Below are 20,274 nucleotides of genomic sequence, written 5' to 3'. Positions count from 1 at the left end.
GTTGCGGCATCGGCCAATGCTATAGTCACGGCCTTCATAACGTCGGTATCGTACGCGTACGCGCAGGTACATTTTAATTAGTATGTTCTACACATTAAGAAAAAAGTGTGTGAAAAAGTGGTAACTTCTATAGTTAGCACCTATAGGTCACCATAGCGTCTGATAAAGGGTGTAAAAGGGTGGTAAAAAGCAATTAAAATATATCCAAATTGGTACAAAAAGGCGCACAAAAGGCCCCCCTCGCTCGCCGAATCAGAAGCGGTAACCCTATCATTCGTAGGTAGGAGGTAGAACTTTGCAACCTTTTAGGCACAACATATGCGACAACTGTTACCTCCTAAAAGGTGTAACTGCTCCATCCTGTTTTCTATGTGTATGTATGTAGTGTATGTGGTCTCTGCGGTCCGCGAAGACTTCGCTCCAAAGCCTTCGCAGGGAACATTTATCATTAAAGCGCTGTACCAGACAAGCAATATCCAAGGTTGATTTGGGAAAAATATTTCCAGCAGCAGTTCTGCAAGCACTATATACTGCCGCGCGACCGTTCGGCCATATATTCCAAGACGCGCTCCAGCAGGGCAGGTCACGGCTGGTGGTCCGCACCACCCCGTGGACGTTATGCAAAACAATTGGCTGCTGTCACACGCGTCAAGGTTTTATGTCACAGTTTTCTTCGAAGGCTTTCATTATCATTGTTGTTCGTGGACGAGGAAACAGGCGTACACGTATTCATTTAATGAGTCACTCGTTATAAATTGACAGTGGTGGATACTGTTTCCTCCAAGGAAGCGAGTTATATGTTCGACACGTGCCCAACTTAGATTACATGGGATGAGAAAGAAGGTGCTTGACCGACGTTGATGCATACAGCCAACAAGTTCATCTCGTTTTAGCCTTGGGCAGCCGCGATGCGTACACGAAAAAAAGGAAGTAAATTCTGCTTGCGACGTTCGTCAGCTCTGTAAGACGTATTGTAATCTGCAAAGTACATGACAGTGTTCGGCCTTCGTATGCAGACACTCCCAAAAGTCGCGTGGCTGTGAGTGCTGGGGACTCGAACGCGGTCACCTCCCAATCCCTATCGGAGAAAGGTGCCTTAATTGTCACAAAAAAGCGTACGCCCAGCACTTTCATCAAATCAAGAGTGATGAAGGTATCATTCTATGCAATGACGCTTTTTTTTTATGTGTGTGTACGCTTTTGGAGTTTACTTGTCCCGAAGCATATAACAAAATACACGGAGGAAATATTGTTATCACGACCTCTCGTTTTTCTTGTCTTTATGAATATTAAGTTTCCCTCTAGCCTTTTTGTTTCATTTTGCTGGCGCTAAAATGATGCATTAATAATATGCAGCGAGAAACGTCTTTCGGTTCGACACGAAGAACTTTATTTCGTCTCTTGGAATACCAGTCGCCTACACTCTCAAAAATGAACTTCACCGCATAGCACGCTCCTGGCCAACCATCATCTCAAATGATATCGTTATCTGCCCTGATTTGTCGAAAACGGGAGGCGTACGCCTTTTTTGTGACACTTATGCTGTTCATAATTGTCACAAAAAGGCGCACGCCTCCCGTTTTCAACAAATCAGGGCAGACAACGATATCATTTGAGATGATGGTTAGCTAGGACCGTGCTATGCGGTGAAGTTCATTTTTAAGAGTATATGAGAACACCTCTCTGTACAAGCAGGGCCGGCGAGAGAAGTTACGGGCCCCGGGGATGGCTTATGCACGGGGCCCCTCCTCACGTCAAATAACATAGTCCAAGTATTTCTTCTTTATCTGATTACGACGGGCCTTTGGTCGTGCCGGCCATTGAAGACGCCCCGGCCCTTCTTGCCGGCCCTGTGTACAAGTTTCGTATATTCCTTATTTCCGCAGTTCCCTAACGCTGTGTACGGGCTCCCTATATGCGAAGCAGATGCAGAGGAGGCTGATGCAATGTTGCATCCGTCGGTGAAGAGATGATTATCTGCAAAGTGGTTGTGCTTATGCAACTCCAGTTGCATTGCAGCCGTCGTAGCGACCCACTTTCCGAGCGTTCGGTAGCCACGTTGTGATAGCGCTCGCCGGAACGGCTTGTATGGTGCCAAGAATAACCCGCGACACTTGATCTACTTGCGCGCACAGAAAACACTTCCATTCGCATATGTTTTGCTACGAGCGTGCCGAGAGATAGCCTTCGAAGAAAAGTACTTTGATTCGTTATCAGTCTCTGTCCCCCGGATCGGCACAGTTCCCCGTGAAGTAGGCCCAAGACGCACGGTCGTTGCGATAGTCGTGAGGTTTGCCCGCATGAGCGAGGCCGACTATACTCTAAAAACAGGTGGTGGTGAAATCGCTCGCTCGCTCAATCAATCAATCAATCAATCGAAATATCTTGTTTGATATACCAAACACACAAAGTCAAATGTGTGAACTAAAACAGAACTGCACAACGTACACTCTTAGAAATGAACTTCACCGCATAGCACGCTCCTAGCCAACCATTACCTTTAATGATATCGTTATCTGCCCTGATTTGTTGAAAACGGGAGACGTACGCCTTTTCTGTGACAATTATGAACAGCATAAGTGTCACAAAAAGGGCGTACGCCTCCCTTTTCAGCAAATCAGGGCAGATAACGATATCATTAAAGATGATGGTTGGCTAGGAGCATGCTATGCGGTGAAGTTCATTTTTAAGAGTGTAGCCAATCACCATCCCGTATGACATCGTTCTGCCCCTTGATTGGTTAAAAATGGGAGGCGTACGCCTTTTTGGAACACTTACGCAGTTCCAAAAAAAGGGGTACCCCCGCGCTTTTCACAAATCGGGAGTGATAAAGGTATCATACTGTGCAATGGTTGGTCTTCACCGTACTATGTGGTGAAGTTCTGTTTTACCGCATAGCACGCTCCCAGCCAACCATCATCTCGAATGATATCGTTATCTGCCCTGATTTGTTGAAAACGGGGGGGGGGCGTACGCCTTTTTTGTGACACTTATGCTGTCCATAATTGTCACAAAAAAGGCGTACGCCCCCCGTTTTCAACAAATCAGAGGCGAGAGCGATATCATTCGAGATGACGGTTGGCTGGGAGCGTGCTATGCGGTGAAGTTCATTTTTAAGAGTGTAGTTCAGTCACTGCCACCACCACCACCACATCCTTCATCGCAAAGGACTCTCCTACATTCTTAAAACTGAACTTCACCACATAGCACGCTCCTAGCCAACCATCACCCTGAGTAGACATCGTTCTTAAACCTGATTTTTTGGGAGGAAAGAAAAAAGGGGGCGTACGCCATTTTCGTGGCATTACGCAATTCATAATTGCCACAAAAAAAGGCGTACGCCCCCCGTTTGCACAACAAATCAGGGCAGATAACGATATCATTCGAGATGATGGTTGGCTAGGAGAGTGCTATGCGGTGAAGTTCATTTCGAAGAGTGCACGAATGACTGGGTTGTCGCTTCTGACTCGGACGAGAGAGGCGTTTCGTACGCCTTTTCGTGTCAATTTGGATGTACGATTTTTGACACAACAAGGCGTACGCCCCCCCCCCCCCCCTCCTCTCTCTCTCTTCGAACAGAACCGATAACCCTATCATTCGTGGCAATGGTTGACGCAGAGCGTGCTATGCGGTGAAGGTCTGTTTTGAGAGTGCAGATATGTACCTGGGTATGAGAATAGAGAGTTTTAGCGTGATAGAGAGTGATAACGTGGCTTGCGTCAAACCGTATCAACCGGAACCAATCAGTGTGTAAGATTCTGAGTCACGCACCACTGCGATTGGTTCCGATAGGCACGATAGCCTTATCAACGGTATACTAAAACTCACTAATGTGACGTAATTCTTGAAACTGAATATTACCGATGATAGATGGAAGTCACTGAAAAGGTTAGCCAGCTGTAGGACTCCATATTACCGTCCACGAAATGAAATAGCGAAATTTCATATCGTGCTGAGTCACAGACGACATCTGTTCAACCTGTTCTGAAATTAGCTCATGAAAGATACCTTAATCAGCCTTTGTGGTGGGTGTAGGGTATGACATTTCTCCAGTACACACAACACATTCAGCGACAGTTATCTCCTTTTTGTACCTAGGGGAGTACTCGAGCCATTATCGAATCTCTTCGCTGTATAACTCTGGAAAAAAAAATAGAAACCATCCAGGTAATCGACGCGGTCACCTTCACGAGATATCTCTCCCCAAAAAAGAAAGTCGTCGGAAGTTTCCATTTGGACCAGACCAGACAGCATGGCAACACTGCATGCTGCAACTTTCTCCCCACAACTCTCTTATCTTGCGGCCATTCAGCATTGCAGAGCGTGTGTATCCGCTATCATGCGCAGCCTTATCTTCCCGGTTGACAGACGTGCAGACAGGCTTTTTATAGCAACAAGACGGGGCCTTGTTCGAACTGCAGCGATGCTTATCTCGAGGTGAGCCGCTTTGGGGTTTGCACGTGGCGGTAACGTGAACCGCGCTCGGGAGTGAGTTGCATCATGAGTCGGGAGTTGGTCATCACGTGCAGCAGGCGTGCTGAGGATGATGAAATTCCTTTCTGAAGTTTCGACCAGTTCGGTTGGTTGCCAGAGGTAAAAAAAAAAAAAAAAGAGACAACCCTCGAAACTCAAGAGCAAGGTTTCAAGGCTCTGAAGAAACCTATAGGAATCTGCTAGATTAGTTTCAGAACTAATCAGTTAGTTAGTTTCAGTTAGAAGACCTTGAGCTCCAGGGCCCAACTCTTGTTGTTCCTAACGTTCTGTAAAAAGAAGTTGAGGCCCTGTTGAAATTTTACATCTCGCAGTATACTCTCCTATCTACACGAGACAAGATCAATGCAGGGCGTTGCGTTGTTTCGATCATACTGGTGCACATGTCTAGACTAACAGTCCTTGATAAGTACGAGCTGATAATAATATAACTCGGTAATAAAGCGGCTCCATACACACCACCACCTCATCAGCCTTGTGGTAGCGTATTGTCTTACATGACAACCATGCAGAAGACAGCCTGGGTAACGTGAAGTCTCTGGCATTGGAAAAAAGAAAGTAACTACAACAAGGTTCTAGCACTTGGAACACCGTCGCGGTCTTCAAATGTTTATAGAATTTCTGACGACTGTGGTTTTCCTCCTGATGCCCAAGAACGACCAAGCTATATAAGAAGCGAGCCAATGACGGCTCTTGGACACCCATGCAGCGAAGTACACGTAGTCATTTACATTGTGTGACTGCCTCCATTGTAGAGGTTGACGTTTGTAAAGCTTTGCCAGTTCGCACACTCACAGCTGATTGTGAGACTTGGCCAACTTCCTAGTCCTTTTCGTGGTCTCGAGCGTCTGCATGGCTATTCTCGGAGCGAGAAGAACAGACACTTTTGAGAAATGCAGCGCACAATAAAGGTCCTGGGAATGTATGGCACAGATCATTGTACAGGAAGGTGGCTGCTAAATACGTCTCGGTTGGCATCGGGCTGTGCAAGTTCTCGGGAGCGTTCATTTTACGGTTGCCGACGAAATACAGATTTCGTCGACACGCCAGTAATCCCCGAAGGGTCCTTCCTCGAAAAGTTGAGTTCGATAAAAATGTACTTCCGAATGTCAAATGTTGTAAGGTTTTTCTGCTATAGGACATTCGTGTCATGGCTAAATGGTGTCGCAACCTTCTCACGATAGCCAGCCTCAAGAAGCGAGAGTCACCGCACGCCTTCCTTCGCAACCGGTAGGGACGGTATAGCAAGAGATACAAAATTTCCGGAAATTTTGAATCGCTCGAAAAAAAAAAAAAAAACGGTTTCTTTCGGGTGTTTTTTCAGAAAAATTGGAAACAATGGAAATAAATGTGGTTACTGCTGATTCGAAGCATTGTCGGCCAAACCACAGCATACAATGACCTAGAAGCTTAGTGTTCATCCTCTATAGGCATAAATGCAGAGCAGAGCATCCCATGAGACCTGAGACTGCTGTCTACTCAGCGATAGGTAATTAGAACAACCTGTCCACTCCGACCAGAACTCCGACATTATCTGAACGCGATGGCGGTCGCTTGGAGCGGCCAGACGGAGCACTAAGTTGGTGGTTGTTGCCGGATTAGAGGCACCTAAGGCACTGTTGGCGGGTTGGAACGCATGAAAGCCACGAAAATTGACACTTTCGAATTTTGTCGCCTGGAAATTTTGGGCTATTTTTTCGGAGACGATGATAAAGACCGAAAAAGATGGTTTTCCCCAAAAATTTTCGGGGTTTTTTCGGGGCTTCGCATCTCTAGGTATAGCTGGCCCCTCTACTGCTATACTTTTTGTAAGCACTACAGTATTCCAGTACGATAGATGCCACCGATATGGTTTGCATCAATGGAGCTGCTCTTGCATGTCCTTCTTCTAGTGAGCTATGGCACCGCTTCAGGCCCATAACGGACAATCCGTCGTTCTCCGTCTCTTCCCCATTCTCCCTTGCATGTTAACCACATTCACCATTCTCCTTCATCTTCGATCCCCGCAACCATTTCGGATACCTCCAGTCGATTCCTTTCGGTAGCTCCAAATATTTCCGCTATCTCCACCAGTTGCATTCATCTAGTGTTTCATTTTATTAACCCGCAGTTCTACGCGTATGAAATGATGTTTCCGACGAACGTGTACGGGGGTAGATCTGACAGCGAAATGTATACGCATTGCGTATGGTTCAGCCGCATGTGGAGCACTTATGCTGTTCCTGTAAGAAAGCTTTCGACGAGCGCAGATACCTCGGCAACACAAATGCAAGCAAATAAAACTTGCCGGAAACATGACAGCGGCCCTGCGCTCCTCGTAAAGTTTGATGATGCCCTGCACGTAGCACGCTCGAGGAAGACAAACGTTGTACGGAGCGATGCATTTATCACTCCCGATTTGTGGAAAGGGCGGGGCGTACGCCTTTTTGTGACAATTAACGCAACTGCTTAAGTATCACACAAAGGCGTACGCCACCCGTCTTCAGCCAATCAGGGTGCAGAACGATGCCAGTCGGGGTGACTAAGAGCGTGCTATGCGGTGAAGTTTTGGTTTTTGAGGTACCCGGGTTCGAATCCCAGTGCCGGCTGTGCTGTCTGGGGTTTTTCCTGGGTTTCCTTAGAAGTCGGCCCAGGACTCTCTCTGTCCCGTTCCCAGTGCTAGTTCGTCATGCAAGTTTAGATACTATTTGCCGTGGAGGGGAGGAAATTTAATGGTTATAGGGGATTAAAATGAGGAACAATTACAATCTAGTGGTCTATAGATGCTGTATTAACATACTAACCACTATACAACATTTCCTTAGAATATACAGCGTTCAACCCACACACGTGTAAGGTTTCCTGTGAGGCGTACTACGTAGTCCCACTCTACATTTTAAAATTACTTCCTCGATTTACTTTAACGCCACTCTCTCGTTTCATTAAAATTATGCGATGCCCATATTCATAAGTCGCTTATGATGCGACGATGATATGCTTCCCGCGTGCGTGCGTTTTATTGAGACAGACTGTCCTTATGAAGAAACCACGGTCTTGCGGAAAAAACCCTGGAAATATTCCAATGACGAGGTGGTCTCAACAAGTAAACATACGAGGGAGCGAGATACTGGTTTGTTTGCTTGTTTGTTTATTTAGCTGTTTAGTTGTGGCCTCCCTCCTCGTTGTGTCCAGTTTGGTTTGCATTACGAAGCTGTTCGGAGATTGTATGCCTTCTCTGTCTTCAAACAAAGCCCATTATCGAAACCGACACCTTACATCCTGTGGGAACGGCGCGCTTATGAAGATCACGTGCACCGCAGAGTGCTCTCTTCCGTTACTCGTATATTGGAGGCTTTCCAATCGTTCCTTGCTCGTGGAAGATTTTTTGTATTCCGTGTGTTCCGTAATCGTGTATTCACACGAGCGACATTACCCCAGAATCGGAAGATGCGCCGTGTCTTCACCTACACTGATAACCATGGGGAATATCCTGCTACACAGCCACAAGACATTCCGTAGCAGACGACAGGAAAACACGCCGACGGTGTCGTCTGCTAAGTGTCGTCTGCTAAATGCGCAGTACGCCACTCCCGATATAACACACCGTGTGAATGCTCTACATAACACGGGACGGAGCTCCGTCTCTGTGAGCAGCGTTTTCGCTGTTTATTCCACTAGAATATTCCGTGAGGATGTCGCTCGTGTGAATACACGGTAGCGCTAACTTTGGAATATATAGATGTAGTTCGTTACATCATCGAAATTTCTCAGACACGTACAGCAAAGGTTTACTACTTGCACAACCCGACACTAAATACCCAGAAAGTCCCGAAGTGAAGGGAGAGGGACAAGAAGGGGGTTTACCAGCACATTTGTCTCGCTCCCCGGACAAAAACTCCGTTTCGCGGAAAAAGAGGTCGACAATTATTGCACAGACGAAAGCGCGGTTCCACAAGATCGCGCTGAAAAATTTGTCGCGCTGTTCCTATGTACCGTGTCCCCCAGTTTCTCTCCTTTAATCATTACATCGTGGACTCAATGTGCTGCACGACAGTGTGTTGAGGGAAAAATAATGCTTTTTCTACGTGTCGCGCATAGCGAGATATAACAAGCCCTCGAACACATGCATTGCGAACTGCGAAGGAGCGCTGTGGTTGTACGAAGCGGAGACGAGACGCAACGCGTTCAAAATATACTTGCATATTGACGTATGATGGAACAAAACAATACGGACATGAAGATGTTCTTCATGTTCTTCGTGTTGTTTTGCTCCATCATGCGTCAAAATGCAAGTGTGCCAGCCAGCCCAAATATGCACTTTAGTTCAAAATACGCCACGACTAATCACTACGCCAAAGTCAATGACCAAAAACCGGCTGCACATTGACTCGCTTTACGCAATAGCACTTGCTGGCTGCGTTCTTTGCGGCACCCTCGCAGCAGCTAATACCTCGCACATAAAAGAACGACGGTTTATACCTTTCGTTTCTTTTTATTGGTGACTACGTCATGTAAGTTACCGAGCGTCACGCAGCTCCTCTACCTTGAGAGCGGATTGAGCATTTGAACATTTGAGCATTGAGCATTTGCTACTCCCTTGCCCGATGGGTATCGGCCCTCAGGATTGCGTGCGCAGTCTCAACGCGTGAAAAGGAGACAGGATTGAGGGCTTCCTTCCTTTTCTTTTTTCTCCTTATTTTTCATTTGGCTGGTTGCAGCATGGATGCTGCGTGTGCGCTAACCGTGATTTCGAAAAGCTTGAGAACGAAAAGTAATAAAAGAAGTAAGTAAGTAAAGCATGGAAGAAGGAAAACAAGTGCGTAGTGTTTATGAAGTAGGAGAACACAGTCGGAAGGTTCTTTCTTCGTCCTTTTTTTTTTTTCTCTTTTTAAGTGACATATTTTTCACGTTGCTTCCAGCACCGTGTGTTGGAAGGTTTCCTGCGCAGATTAAAGAACCCCAGGTGGTCGAAATTATCCGCAGTCCTATCCTGCGGCAGGAGAAGCATGTACACTCTTAAAAATGAACTTCACCACATAGCACGCTCCTAGTCAACCATCATCCCGAATGACAACGTTTTCAACAAATCTAAGGCGAGAATGTTGTCCTATTCGGTATGATGGTTGGCTAGGAGCGTGTTATGTGGTGAAGTTCATTTTTAAGACTGTAGCCACGCAAGTGGAGGCAGCCCTTGCGTGTAAATCGGTGGTTAGTTCGGTGTTCCAGGGTCGCATTCTGTGTGTAGCTCGTCGTTCGTGCCTGCAGCGTGACCACCGACAGTTATAATGTCCTGAAATATGTTGCGGAACACTCATTTTCAGTGTTTTTATCGCTTGTGTTGACCGTACTTGACTGAAAGTTTCCACATTGCCCCGATTGCCGGAACAGAGCTTCGAGCCGCAGGGTGATTGCAGCCACATCACCGGCGCATCTCTTTTCTGTCCCCGGACATTTGCTCGTCTTTTCATTATCCCTTGTCCCCTTTCAGTCGTATTGTCGTGCAGCATGGCCACAGAGGGCACCTCGTCAACGGATAGAGAAAACGGGGGGGGGGGGGGGGGGGGAGAAGTGACTTTGCGCGTATGAGACAGGTCATTCATTCTTCGAAAACCCGGAGCATGCGAGAGAGGGAGGGCGCAAGCAGACACCGCGTCTGATGCATCGTCTGCGCTTTTCTCCGCCATCCAGCGGCGGCTTTCACGGGCAGCTCGTGACGTAGTATCCGGTGCAGGCGACCTGCCGATCACGTGTTTGGGTCACACCACCGCGCTAGCTGGGACGGCATGATCATGGTGCGTTGGAAGCGGATGCGTGGCTTTTTAGAGCGTGATCTCTTCTTTTTGTCCTGCATGTGCAACGATAACTTGATGTATTATGAGACAGCGCAGGCGTATTCACGAATTGCTTGCCGTGGTCTTCAAGGGGGTATTGTCGTATTGCGCCGTGTGAGGGGCGTGCCCCCCTCTCCCCGTAGAACAGACACGCATTACGTAAGACGCCCCCACTTGACGAGAAAGAGAGCCGAGCATCCTTCCCTCTGCGGAAATTGCGTTTATTGCTTCGTCATTCGCATCGAGAAATTCTTTCAGCAAGGTAACGCGACTCCATAAACAGGGAATAATAAAAAAGGAAGTAGTTTGACAAACGGGCTCCCTTTGATCTTGTTCCCTCGGGTTCAATGGAGACGGAAATGACTCGTTTAGCTGGTAGATTAATTTTGCGTATTAGATGGTACGTGCTGCCTGACTTAGTGAGTATTCTAAAAGTACGTTAATTTACCTTTCAACGCTGCTTGGTCGTTGTGTAACGCAGTGTTGCTTTGACGCGTTACCGAACATCAAGTAAAATATTTCAATGAATCCATTTATTTCTGTTTTTTCTTCCGCGTCTCCCTTTTCGTTGGAGCTTTCTTGCAGCGCACAAACTGACTGAAAACTGATTACGGACGTACATTATCTGTGTTAATATTCAAACTTTTCGCCAGTCTCACGTCACTTCAAGTGTAGTCGTTCCTAGCAAAACAACAACGGTGTATTTAACGCCACGAAGTAGCAGGAAAACACTAGCACCTCTGACAGCAGCGCAGCGCTGTCAACGTTTAGGTAATGTTCCCTATCTCCTTTTTATTTCTACTAACAAGCGGAAAGTCTGACTTTTTTTTCTTTATTCAGTATTTAGAAAGCAGCATCCTGCCTTCACAAAGGTGATGCAGGGGACCGCAAAGACACTGTTTGTCATGCCACCAACCATTCAACGATCACTGCATTACTCTAGTGCAGTGACACTGCATGCACGCATGCTTATAGGTCCATCGGGCGAACGTGAACCAACGGACATTGTTACTCCTCAGTAGACATTGGATTGGCTTGGCTTTTGGCGAGGAGAATACTGAAATCGCAGACGACGCGGGGCCGACTAGCAAGTAGCATTAAAAATTGAGCGAAGCGAATATATTTCACGCTTCGAGAACGACATGGCTGGCGTTTTGGGCAAGAAAGGGACCCACACGGCACGGTCGATTTCTCATACCGGAGACGTTTCTGTGGCCGCTCAAGGGGTCCCGCGCGATTGGGGTCAATGTACCGCGGCTTTTTGAAAGTTTTCCCGGTTGTGTCTGCGCTAAGGTTGTGTAACGAAAGTGGGATAGAGGAAGTTACCTGATGTAATGCTGCATTCCTCCTTCGTACGCCGGGCAGGTTTTTCTCAACCAGTCGCACCTGAGAGGCGCGCAAGTGAATTTTATTTGGAAGAAAACGGAAAAGTCGTGGAGTTGGTGCACAGCTCGGCTATGTAACGATAGTGGCAGGGTATTTTTGGTGTCCTCGACGAACGAGTTTTGTTGCAAACTTCCGATTCGTCGCATTCTTGCATAGGCAGTCAGCAGTATTGACTGCCCACATACGTGAGGCCGACGACGGCAAGCCCTATCACCACCACCACCACCACCACCATTGACTAAATAAATAAATAAATAATGTTCCAAAGAACAACAGGACAAGCAACACCGCAACAAAATTTTTGTGGGAGAAAAAAAGTAGAAAGAGAGAGACAGCGACACATCATCATAGAACGTAAGAAAAGAAAAAAATATTAGTTCCGACACCGGGAATCGAACCCGGGCCTCCTGGGTGAGAGCCAGGTATCCTAACCACTAGACCATGCCGGAGACGTCAAAGAGTTGTCAAACATAACTAATAAAGGAGGCTATATGTGTTGTCTTGTACATTTTATAGTTTGTTGACTCCGCAACAGTGCAACAAAGCATTGGTCGTCGTTCTCATATAATTAAACCTATAGGCGCTGCTGTTCCTATGACATAGGAGTTGTGCCTAGCGGATAAAATGCACCAGTGTGGCAACACTTGCCACAAAAAAATGGCGGCTCGTCGTCTGCTTCGTGGGACTCTCTGCTGTCTTGAGAAATCAGTTTCACAGCTTCTAACAAAAGACAGTCATTCATATTCTGCTTTCCGATATGTACACAGAACACCTCAAGACGATGTTGATCATTTGACCGCAAATGCTTCGTCACAGAGTTCCCTGTTTGAGAGATACCTCAATGCTAAGCAGGCATGTGAAGGTATGCTTTCAACTTAATGGTTTACTACCACAAATTGACGCACCTTTCTTCTGACATTGGCATTGCTTACTGATCACATTCATGCACACATTGCTAACTTCTTAATGTCCAAGCAGCTCTTGGTAACCGTAGGTACTGCTGTGCTGCGTACATAGGCGATGTATTTTTTAAATTCAGAGAACGCCCCTTATGTAGTATTACATATATTGCTTTCAGTATTACCCACACCGGAGGTCAATCCCTTCGGAGTGTTTGCGAACAATGAACTGGACATGTCACAAATCAAGGTCTACGGGTTCGACTACGACTACACCCTTGCTGTGTACACAGAGGAGCTCCATTACCTGATATACGACCTTGGTCGTGATTGGTTGATCAATAAATTTAAGGTCTGTGCCTTCACGTTCCAAAGCGATTACCAGACAAGATAACTCGATAAATGCCCCTTGACTATCCTTCCAGTACCCCAAGGACATAGCTCAACTGGAGTACAGACCAGGATTTGCAATCCGTGGCCTGCAGTATGACATCAAGAAGGTATAAGCTGTGAGGAGTCATAGCCCATAATTACATGACTGACAATTCATCTTCAATCGTACTGACATGTTTACTTACATGGCCACAACTTTAGGGTGTTCTTATGAAGATGGACTTGTTCCATCAGATTCAGTTCTGCAGCGTTTACAGGTACTGAAATATTTGCACCCAGCAAAAGCACCATTCGTCTCAATGATACATGGTTTTTTTCTCTATCAGAGGATTGACCCCGCTTACAAAAGAGGAAACAACTAGAACTTACGGAGGTGCATACATCCCTCAGTACATGATCAGGGGAAGTGCAGAGCAGGTGAGCACCTCAGGCAGTCTCTAATAGAGCTGTGGAAAGCGTAGTTACAGATATGTCATCCATATAACAGGGAGCCAACATGAAACAGCTGAATGATCTCTTCTCGGTCCCAGAGATATGTCTCCTGTCCAACGTTACCGAGTACTTTGAAAAGCATAACATTGCCTACAATCCAGAAATTTTGTTCTTCGATATTCAGGTAAAAGGGAAACGGTGTTTTTCTTTTGTTTTTTTACCAACAATACCACTATTGTGTTTGGTATAACCATAATGTTTCTACTGCAGAATGCTATCTCAAGTATTCACCCGGTCATCCACAGCACATTGAACGAAAACAATATCAGTAAGAACACCTTTTGTTGTCACGGTTCGCGGTCAGAAGCTGTTGTAGTTCAGCTTTATTTCATGCTTTGCAATACATTTTTCTTCTCTCCCAGGTCAGTACCTCGAAAAGCATGCAGACCTGATGACTTTCTTGGAACGACTTAGGAATGCTGACAAAGAGATGTTCCTGGTGACAAACAGTCCATTTAAATTTGTGTGAGTACATAATTCTCCACACTGGGTTGTATCCATATGACCAACTGATGTCTCCTGACTTTTAATGACATATGAAGCCTCCCCTTTCTGATAAAGTCCCAACAGTTACATTTCTGGGACATTAGCAGGAATGTCCTAACTATATCCTATGGGTGCCCTGCCACTAAGCACATATATCATGATTTAAGCATGTGAGGCCTGTCGTACATACATAGATAAAGGAAATTTCTCTGTACAGTTTTTGTCCCTGATTGTTTAGTGGATCAGCCAGGCATGCTAACTCATTTTGTTGAATTAGTCGAGTTTCGTAACATGTTAGAAAGGAACGAGCTCTTTAGGAGTTGTGGACACAGGGTTGTACACAAATAACTGTTTTCCTAAAGAGATCTTGCCCTTTTGGGATCACGCAGGGTTGTATTACATGTCCTGTTACATGCTTACCTAATACACATTGAATTGTTTGTGTAGGGCTTGAGGTTATGCCTCACGTAAGTGTTTCCTATTGACTGTAACCCAAGTTAAATGAAAGTATGTGACGATTCTTCGTCTTCTGCTACAGAGACGTAGGTATGAGGTACATGATAGGAGAGAACTGGCAAGACCTCTTTGACGTGGTCATTGTCCAAGCAAGGAAACCAAAGTTCTTCACTGACCAACATAGGTGAGTCATGAATAAGAGTCAAAATGCAGGCTAACGGGCGATACATGATTAAATTTGACTGAACCCCGAGACAAGGAAAACACAGACGATCACAAACGCATTCTTTAGCACAAATGTGTTTGTGATCGTCTGTGTTTTCCCTGTCTTGGGGGTTCAGTCGAATTTCATCATAGGTGAGTCACTGATTACATTTTTACAGAGCATATCATACATGCTTTGACATAAGTGGATGATGATAACTAGAGGTCTGCGTGGGATGTAATTATCGACCCGACTCGTACTGCACCCGCAAACACAGTCTCCCAATCCGCACAAATTTTTGGTGGAGCTACCCGCACCAGGGTATCTCCGCGTGCGGGTATCTCCGTAGACCTGCACCACAGGGGCGTGCAGCCGAGTTGCAGAAGTTAGAGTACTGCAGCGCAAAGTAGAAAAACCCGAAAGGGTTTGTGGATGTTTAATTACACTTTACATTTTGTACATCAAATGCATGATACATAATTGTTGAAAGAATGGTCATCAAATTATCATAAAACGCACTGAAAGTCCGGTCTTTTGCGCGTTTATTTCACGAAAAAAAGCATGAACGCGGGTATAGCGTGGGTACCCGCACGACCCGCATCAAGTTACATTTTCTACCCGCAAATCAGAGATCAGTGCGGGCATCCGCGCGGATTCGCGGGTACACCCTCGACCGCGCATACTTCTAATGATAACATGAAAAGCATAGTGATTATGTTTTGTTTAGTATCTATATTGATTAATAAAATAGACTAATTGATTAAGTAATTTAAACTTATGTTTTTCCGGTAGGCCCTTCCGTATTTACGATCCAGCTACAAAGAGCCAGCTCTGGGAGAAGGTGACAAAGCTGGAGAAAAACAAGGTATACATTGAGGTAGGTATATTTCCAACCATCTGAACACTCCATTGATTTTTGAGCAATGCTTTGTTGTTGTTTACTACATTACTGTATTATGCCTGCACAGGGTACTGTTACTCAGCTGCAACAGATGACTGGCTGGAGTGGCAATACTGTGCTGTACTTTGGTGACCAAATCTACAGTGATTTAGCTGATTTGACACTTAACTATGGATGGAGGACCGGGGCCATCATCTGGGAGCTAGCGGTCAGTCTCTTTTCTTGCTCTTCTTTTGTAGCACCAGTCTGGACTCAGGCCAGAACTCAAATCCAACAAAATGTGCACCGATACATGACCGTCCGTTGCTCCCAGTTTCTGCACCAGAGTCTTTGAGTCTTGTATTGTCCTCTTTGTATTGTACAGTACAGTACACCATCTCACTTGCACCATTCTAATTTGCTCATTGCTAATCTTGTTTTAGCAAAACAGCCTTTAGTTCTCTTGACTTTGGTTGCATTAACTTTGACAGTCTGCAAAGGTCCATCTGGTTTCACAGACAGGGGTGTCAGAAGATAAAGAACAGCCGCAAGAGATGCATATCAGTGTTTCTGATAGCTTCAACTGTTTCGAAATTATTCAGCTGGGGGACTTCTGTTAAACATGTAGTGGTATACGCAGTAGAGACAGACAGTACATGGCAATACACAGTCAGGACAGCAATACATACGATACTAGAATGTAATTCAAATGACTTTTCCTCCCTTTATTTCCTTCCTGAGCATGAACTGTGTGATCCTAAATGAAGATCATGGACTAGATTTTAACAATCATGTTGCTTGTAATTTCACACACTTTCAGAATGAGATTAAGACACTCAACTCTGAGGAATTTAGACACACTGTGAGCTGGCTTCAATCTCTGCAACATCTTATTGAAGAAATGCAGGTAACCAACCGTTATGACCTTCTTTTTCCTTTTGCACATTCAACAAAGAATGTTATGCCATGTCATGTGATGACTACATCTTGACAAATGCTAGTCACCGAGGCAAAGAGGTCACTAGCTCCATTCAAGGACCATGGCAATGCTCTATGCTATTTGCTGCATTAGCTATGAGGCAGGAGCCTATCTGTGATTCTGCTAAATTTCCAGCTTCAGACAATTTCCTGCACATTGTATTTATTCTGTTTTCAATCTGCTCTCTAGGATCATGAGGACATTTCAGACTTCATAGAGCAGCTCCTTCAGGAACGTGACCAATTGAGGTAGGTGGAGCAGCCACATTGATTTCAATTTGACATATCTGTGGAAATTTGTGTGCTGGTGAAGGACAACTGGCAAGAACAGTATGGCTCAAATGCAAATCAGGACATTCTTGCCACCATTAGCTGTTTGCCATCACTGTATTTAACAGTCATGCCCACATGGTGTCCTTGAACATCAAGGTGGGAAAAAATTTGGAAGGAACAGTGTTTAGTCGCCAAAGTCACACTGGACAGCAAAATTATGGCAGGATCAAGCTTTATCCTTCCAACGTCTACAAGTCCGGACGGTGTGCCAACTACCCTGTTCCCTCACATGGAACAGGGTAGTTGGCACACCGTCCGCACAAGTTCCTACAAATAGACTCTGTGTACAACAAGAACAAGCGTGACAGAACTCGACCCTTTTCACCTCCTCCAGGAAGACGACCAAGTCCTTGTTCAACCCGCAGTTTGGCAGCATCTTCCGTACCCACCACAACCCCACCTACTTCTCTCGACGTCTCTTCCGCTATTCGGACATCTACATGTCCCACGTCACCAACCTGCTCAACTATTCCCTCAGGCACATCTTCTACCCACGCAGAGGAGCTCTCCCTCACGAGTGTCACACGCCTCACAGTTAAAAAGTAGGGAGGGATCGATGCAAGGTCAGTGGCCATACCACTGAGGCAGTTGGTTGTATCATAGGACAAAGGCAATAATTTTTTTAGAAGACGCAGGAAATAGCACTTTTTTTTTTCTCTTTCTTGAGAAGGCAGCAAGCTGTCTTTATTCTTTGGCTGCCTGATGATGCATTGCATTGGGAAAGTACAGCTATTTTTATGCAATTTTAAAAAGTTATTGGTATAAGGCATTGAAAGAGTGAGAGATTAGTAGTGTTCTATAAATGGACTATCAGTTACATGCTGCAATGCAATGTGTTACTCAGAAAGGTACGTACAGTTATAGAAGTGTAAAAGGAAAATAACAGACGTGTTCGGCATATTGTTCAAGTTCAAGATTCTAATTTACAGTTAGCTGTAGCATGCAACAAATATAATAACAGGCGGTACCATTTAAATGAAATTAACTATAAATTCTTGCAGAAGTGTCACGGTACATAGCGGTAACAGAGGGTCTGGAAAGTATTCCTGCGCGCTGTAGGGTTTTACACAGCGTTGCACATGAAAGTACTACAGCATAAGGAAGCACATAGTTGCTATAGATACTACACTAAGCAGTGACGTTAGACGAATAGACTTCGGTTGCAAATAATATGCTAGTGGAGTGGAGAAACGGTAGGGGAGTGGTCATGATAGCCTCGTTATACGGGAATGCAACGATCATGATTGTCACATTATACGGGAATGCAGTGGTCATGATAGTCTCGTTATATGGGAATGCAATGATCATGATTGTCACATTATACGGGAATGCAATGGTCATGATAGTCTCGTTATACGGGAATGCAATGATCATGATTGTCACATTATACGGGAATGCAATGGTCATGATAGTCTCGTTATACGGGAATGCAATGATCATGATTGTCACATTATACGGGAATGCAATGGTCATGATTGTCACGCTATACGGGAATGCAGTTTGGAACGTCGAGATTATTTTTCACATTCTACGAGGTGCCATACGTAATCCTTTATTGTTAGTAGTAACTGTATTTATACTCTGCAAAATGTTGCTAGTTTTTCATTCGTGAATTTGGAAGTGATTATGCAAGAACAGCAGACAAACACAAGACTGTCTTTTAACCCTGCACCTTGTGTACCTAACTTCATTCGATGCTTTTTCGATACTGGTGCCAACATGCTTAGCTGTCTTTGAAACGTGCTTCGTCGTAGTGCAACGTCAAGTTGTATTTATTGCTCAAGTGCACTACTAGATCGCAACATTCTTGTGGTGGCATTAAATTCATTTTTTGACCACTGTATGGTATCACAAAATATTGCAGTGAGTATGCAACGAAATATGCTACAGTATCTGGTTTACCCAGGACAAACGTCACTTCACGTCTACGTGACACACTTGATATAGCCATGACATTCAGGCTGCACCCATCCTTGGTCATTGTTTCCGTTCATAAAAAAAAGGAATCTAATCTGGAGATACATAGCAGAACAAGAAAATGTTTGTATGAAGTAAAGCATGGAAATACACAGGATGATGAATACCACAAACACTGTGTCCCAACTAATGTACAACATGGTTAAAAAAAATACTGAGCGTTCTACGGAAATGAAACCGACTGAATGTTGCTGACAGTCGTGTATTCTAGTTGCTACTTACTTTTCCATTGCATCTAATTAATTAGATAAGATTAATTGGCTAACTTTTAAAATATGGGTTTAAGGGCCGAGGTGCTTGAGAAACACCCAACCGAAGTGTTTCCAGCAGGGTATACCTTGCGTGTGTGTGTTTTTCCCCCCCAGGTGTAAAACCGAGTCCGCGAAACGACGAGAAAAACGCACGTGTGTGTATTGGCATCAAACAGGAGTCCTACCTATGGAGGTCAGTGGCGGACCCAGATCCTGTGTTTGGAGGAGGGGAGGAGTGGGGTTCTTTGTTGTCGTACTTCATGACAATACACCTATCAGGAGCCACGATGCCCAATATTTTTGGCTGTGTGGTCTCTTTGTCGCGGCACAATTCACGACAAACGCCTCGTGATACTAACCATGTGCGGTGCGGCGTGACATTGGAGGTGCGGGCCGATCTCCTGGCGTGACGTAATCACATCCATGTGATGTACCATGACCGCAGCGAACAGCCGCGATGCGTCTCATTTCCAACTGAAACACCGTCTGCTACTGACACGGCATGGCGCTCACACATCACGGAGTGACGTCAGCATCGCTCATTCACTTGCGGGCTCTTAGAAAGAGGGAAAGGGTGTTTCGGGGTGCGCAGATCAGAGGCATCTTTCTCGCGCTACAGTTCAGCTACTCTCATCCTTCTTGCGCAAGAGGGCATGTTACTTGTTGCACAATACGCCGCAGGCAAAAACGAGATGGAAGGGCATTCATCTGTTCCTTTAATAGTGACGCAAAATGACCTCGAAACGAGAGAATTGTTCTGCAGACATAACGAACAACATGGCCGCATTATTTCTCTCGCCATCATGACATGCCTTATTGTAGTTTTTGTATTGGCATCTGCTTCTTATCTTTTACATTGTAGCTACATATATGTTTCCCTTAGCTTCGTGCAATACAAACGCTCGTAATCAGTCAGGTTATCACTGCTAGACACGTTTTATACGGAGAGCTAACCCAACCAGCACAAAATACTGAAAGTCGAGAGCAATGGGGGTGTACGGAATGTGTCTTATCAATGTTCTTTAGTTTCACGGGTCTGCTCAAGGCCTTCCGCCTACCTGTCCACAATCATTGCGCTCGACTTTCAGTACATTGTGCTGCTTGGGTAGTAATCCCCGTGCCGCTATCAACAACATCGAGATTATCACAAAATCCGTCCACCCAATCCGGCGTCAGATCCCTTCCTTATCCGCAGCAGCATCAGCGTAAACAGTAGTACCGTATTCCGTTCCGTCAA

At 45.3% G+C, this 20,274-nt stretch overlaps 1 protein-coding gene and 1 non-coding gene across 3 annotated transcripts in view; one reads left to right on the top strand and one right to left on the bottom strand.

The window, feature by feature from the left end:
- The window catches only part of LOC135367109 (5'-nucleotidase domain-containing protein 3-like), an 85,243-nt gene extending 66,593 nt beyond the window's left edge, over window positions 1-18,650 (top strand). The window contains exons 1-14 of one of the 2 annotated variants that reach the window (XM_064600221.1): window positions 12,337-12,549; window positions 12,766-12,938; window positions 13,012-13,086; window positions 13,181-13,236; window positions 13,306-13,396; window positions 13,467-13,595; window positions 13,682-13,739; window positions 13,834-13,936; window positions 14,496-14,597; window positions 15,411-15,495; window positions 15,587-15,727; window positions 16,319-16,405; window positions 16,667-16,725; window positions 17,144-18,650. In XM_064600221.1, coding sequence (XP_064456291.1) covers window positions 12,345-12,549; window positions 12,766-12,938; window positions 13,012-13,086; window positions 13,181-13,236; window positions 13,306-13,396; window positions 13,467-13,595; window positions 13,682-13,739; window positions 13,834-13,936; window positions 14,496-14,597; window positions 15,411-15,495; window positions 15,587-15,727; window positions 16,319-16,405; window positions 16,667-16,725; window positions 17,144-17,348 — 1,569 coding nt within the window. In that variant the 5' untranslated portion in view covers window positions 12,337-12,344 and the 3' untranslated portion in view covers window positions 17,349-18,650. Of the gene's footprint in view, window positions 1-12,336; window positions 12,550-12,765; window positions 12,939-13,011; window positions 13,087-13,180; window positions 13,237-13,305; window positions 13,397-13,466; window positions 13,596-13,681; window positions 13,740-13,833; window positions 13,937-14,495; window positions 14,598-15,410; window positions 15,496-15,586; window positions 15,728-16,318; window positions 16,406-16,666; window positions 16,726-17,143 lie in introns of those variants that run through there. The other variant, XM_064600222.1, reaches the window with a different exon arrangement.
- On the bottom strand, window positions 12,065-12,136 carry Trnae-cuc (transfer RNA glutamic acid (anticodon CUC)). Its single transcript has one exon. It is a non-coding gene; the product is annotated as a tRNA-Glu (tRNA).
- Window positions 18,651-20,274: the final 1,624 nt, after the last annotated feature.

This window comes from Ornithodoros turicata, chromosome 8 (assembly GCF_037126465.1).
Source record: "Ornithodoros turicata isolate Travis chromosome 8, ASM3712646v1, whole genome shotgun sequence".
In the NCBI taxonomy this organism is placed as follows: domain Eukaryota; kingdom Metazoa; phylum Arthropoda; class Arachnida; order Ixodida; family Argasidae; genus Ornithodoros; species Ornithodoros turicata.
Note: the sequence above shows the minus strand (reverse complement) of the source record. Positions and strands in the feature narration are given on the sequence as shown.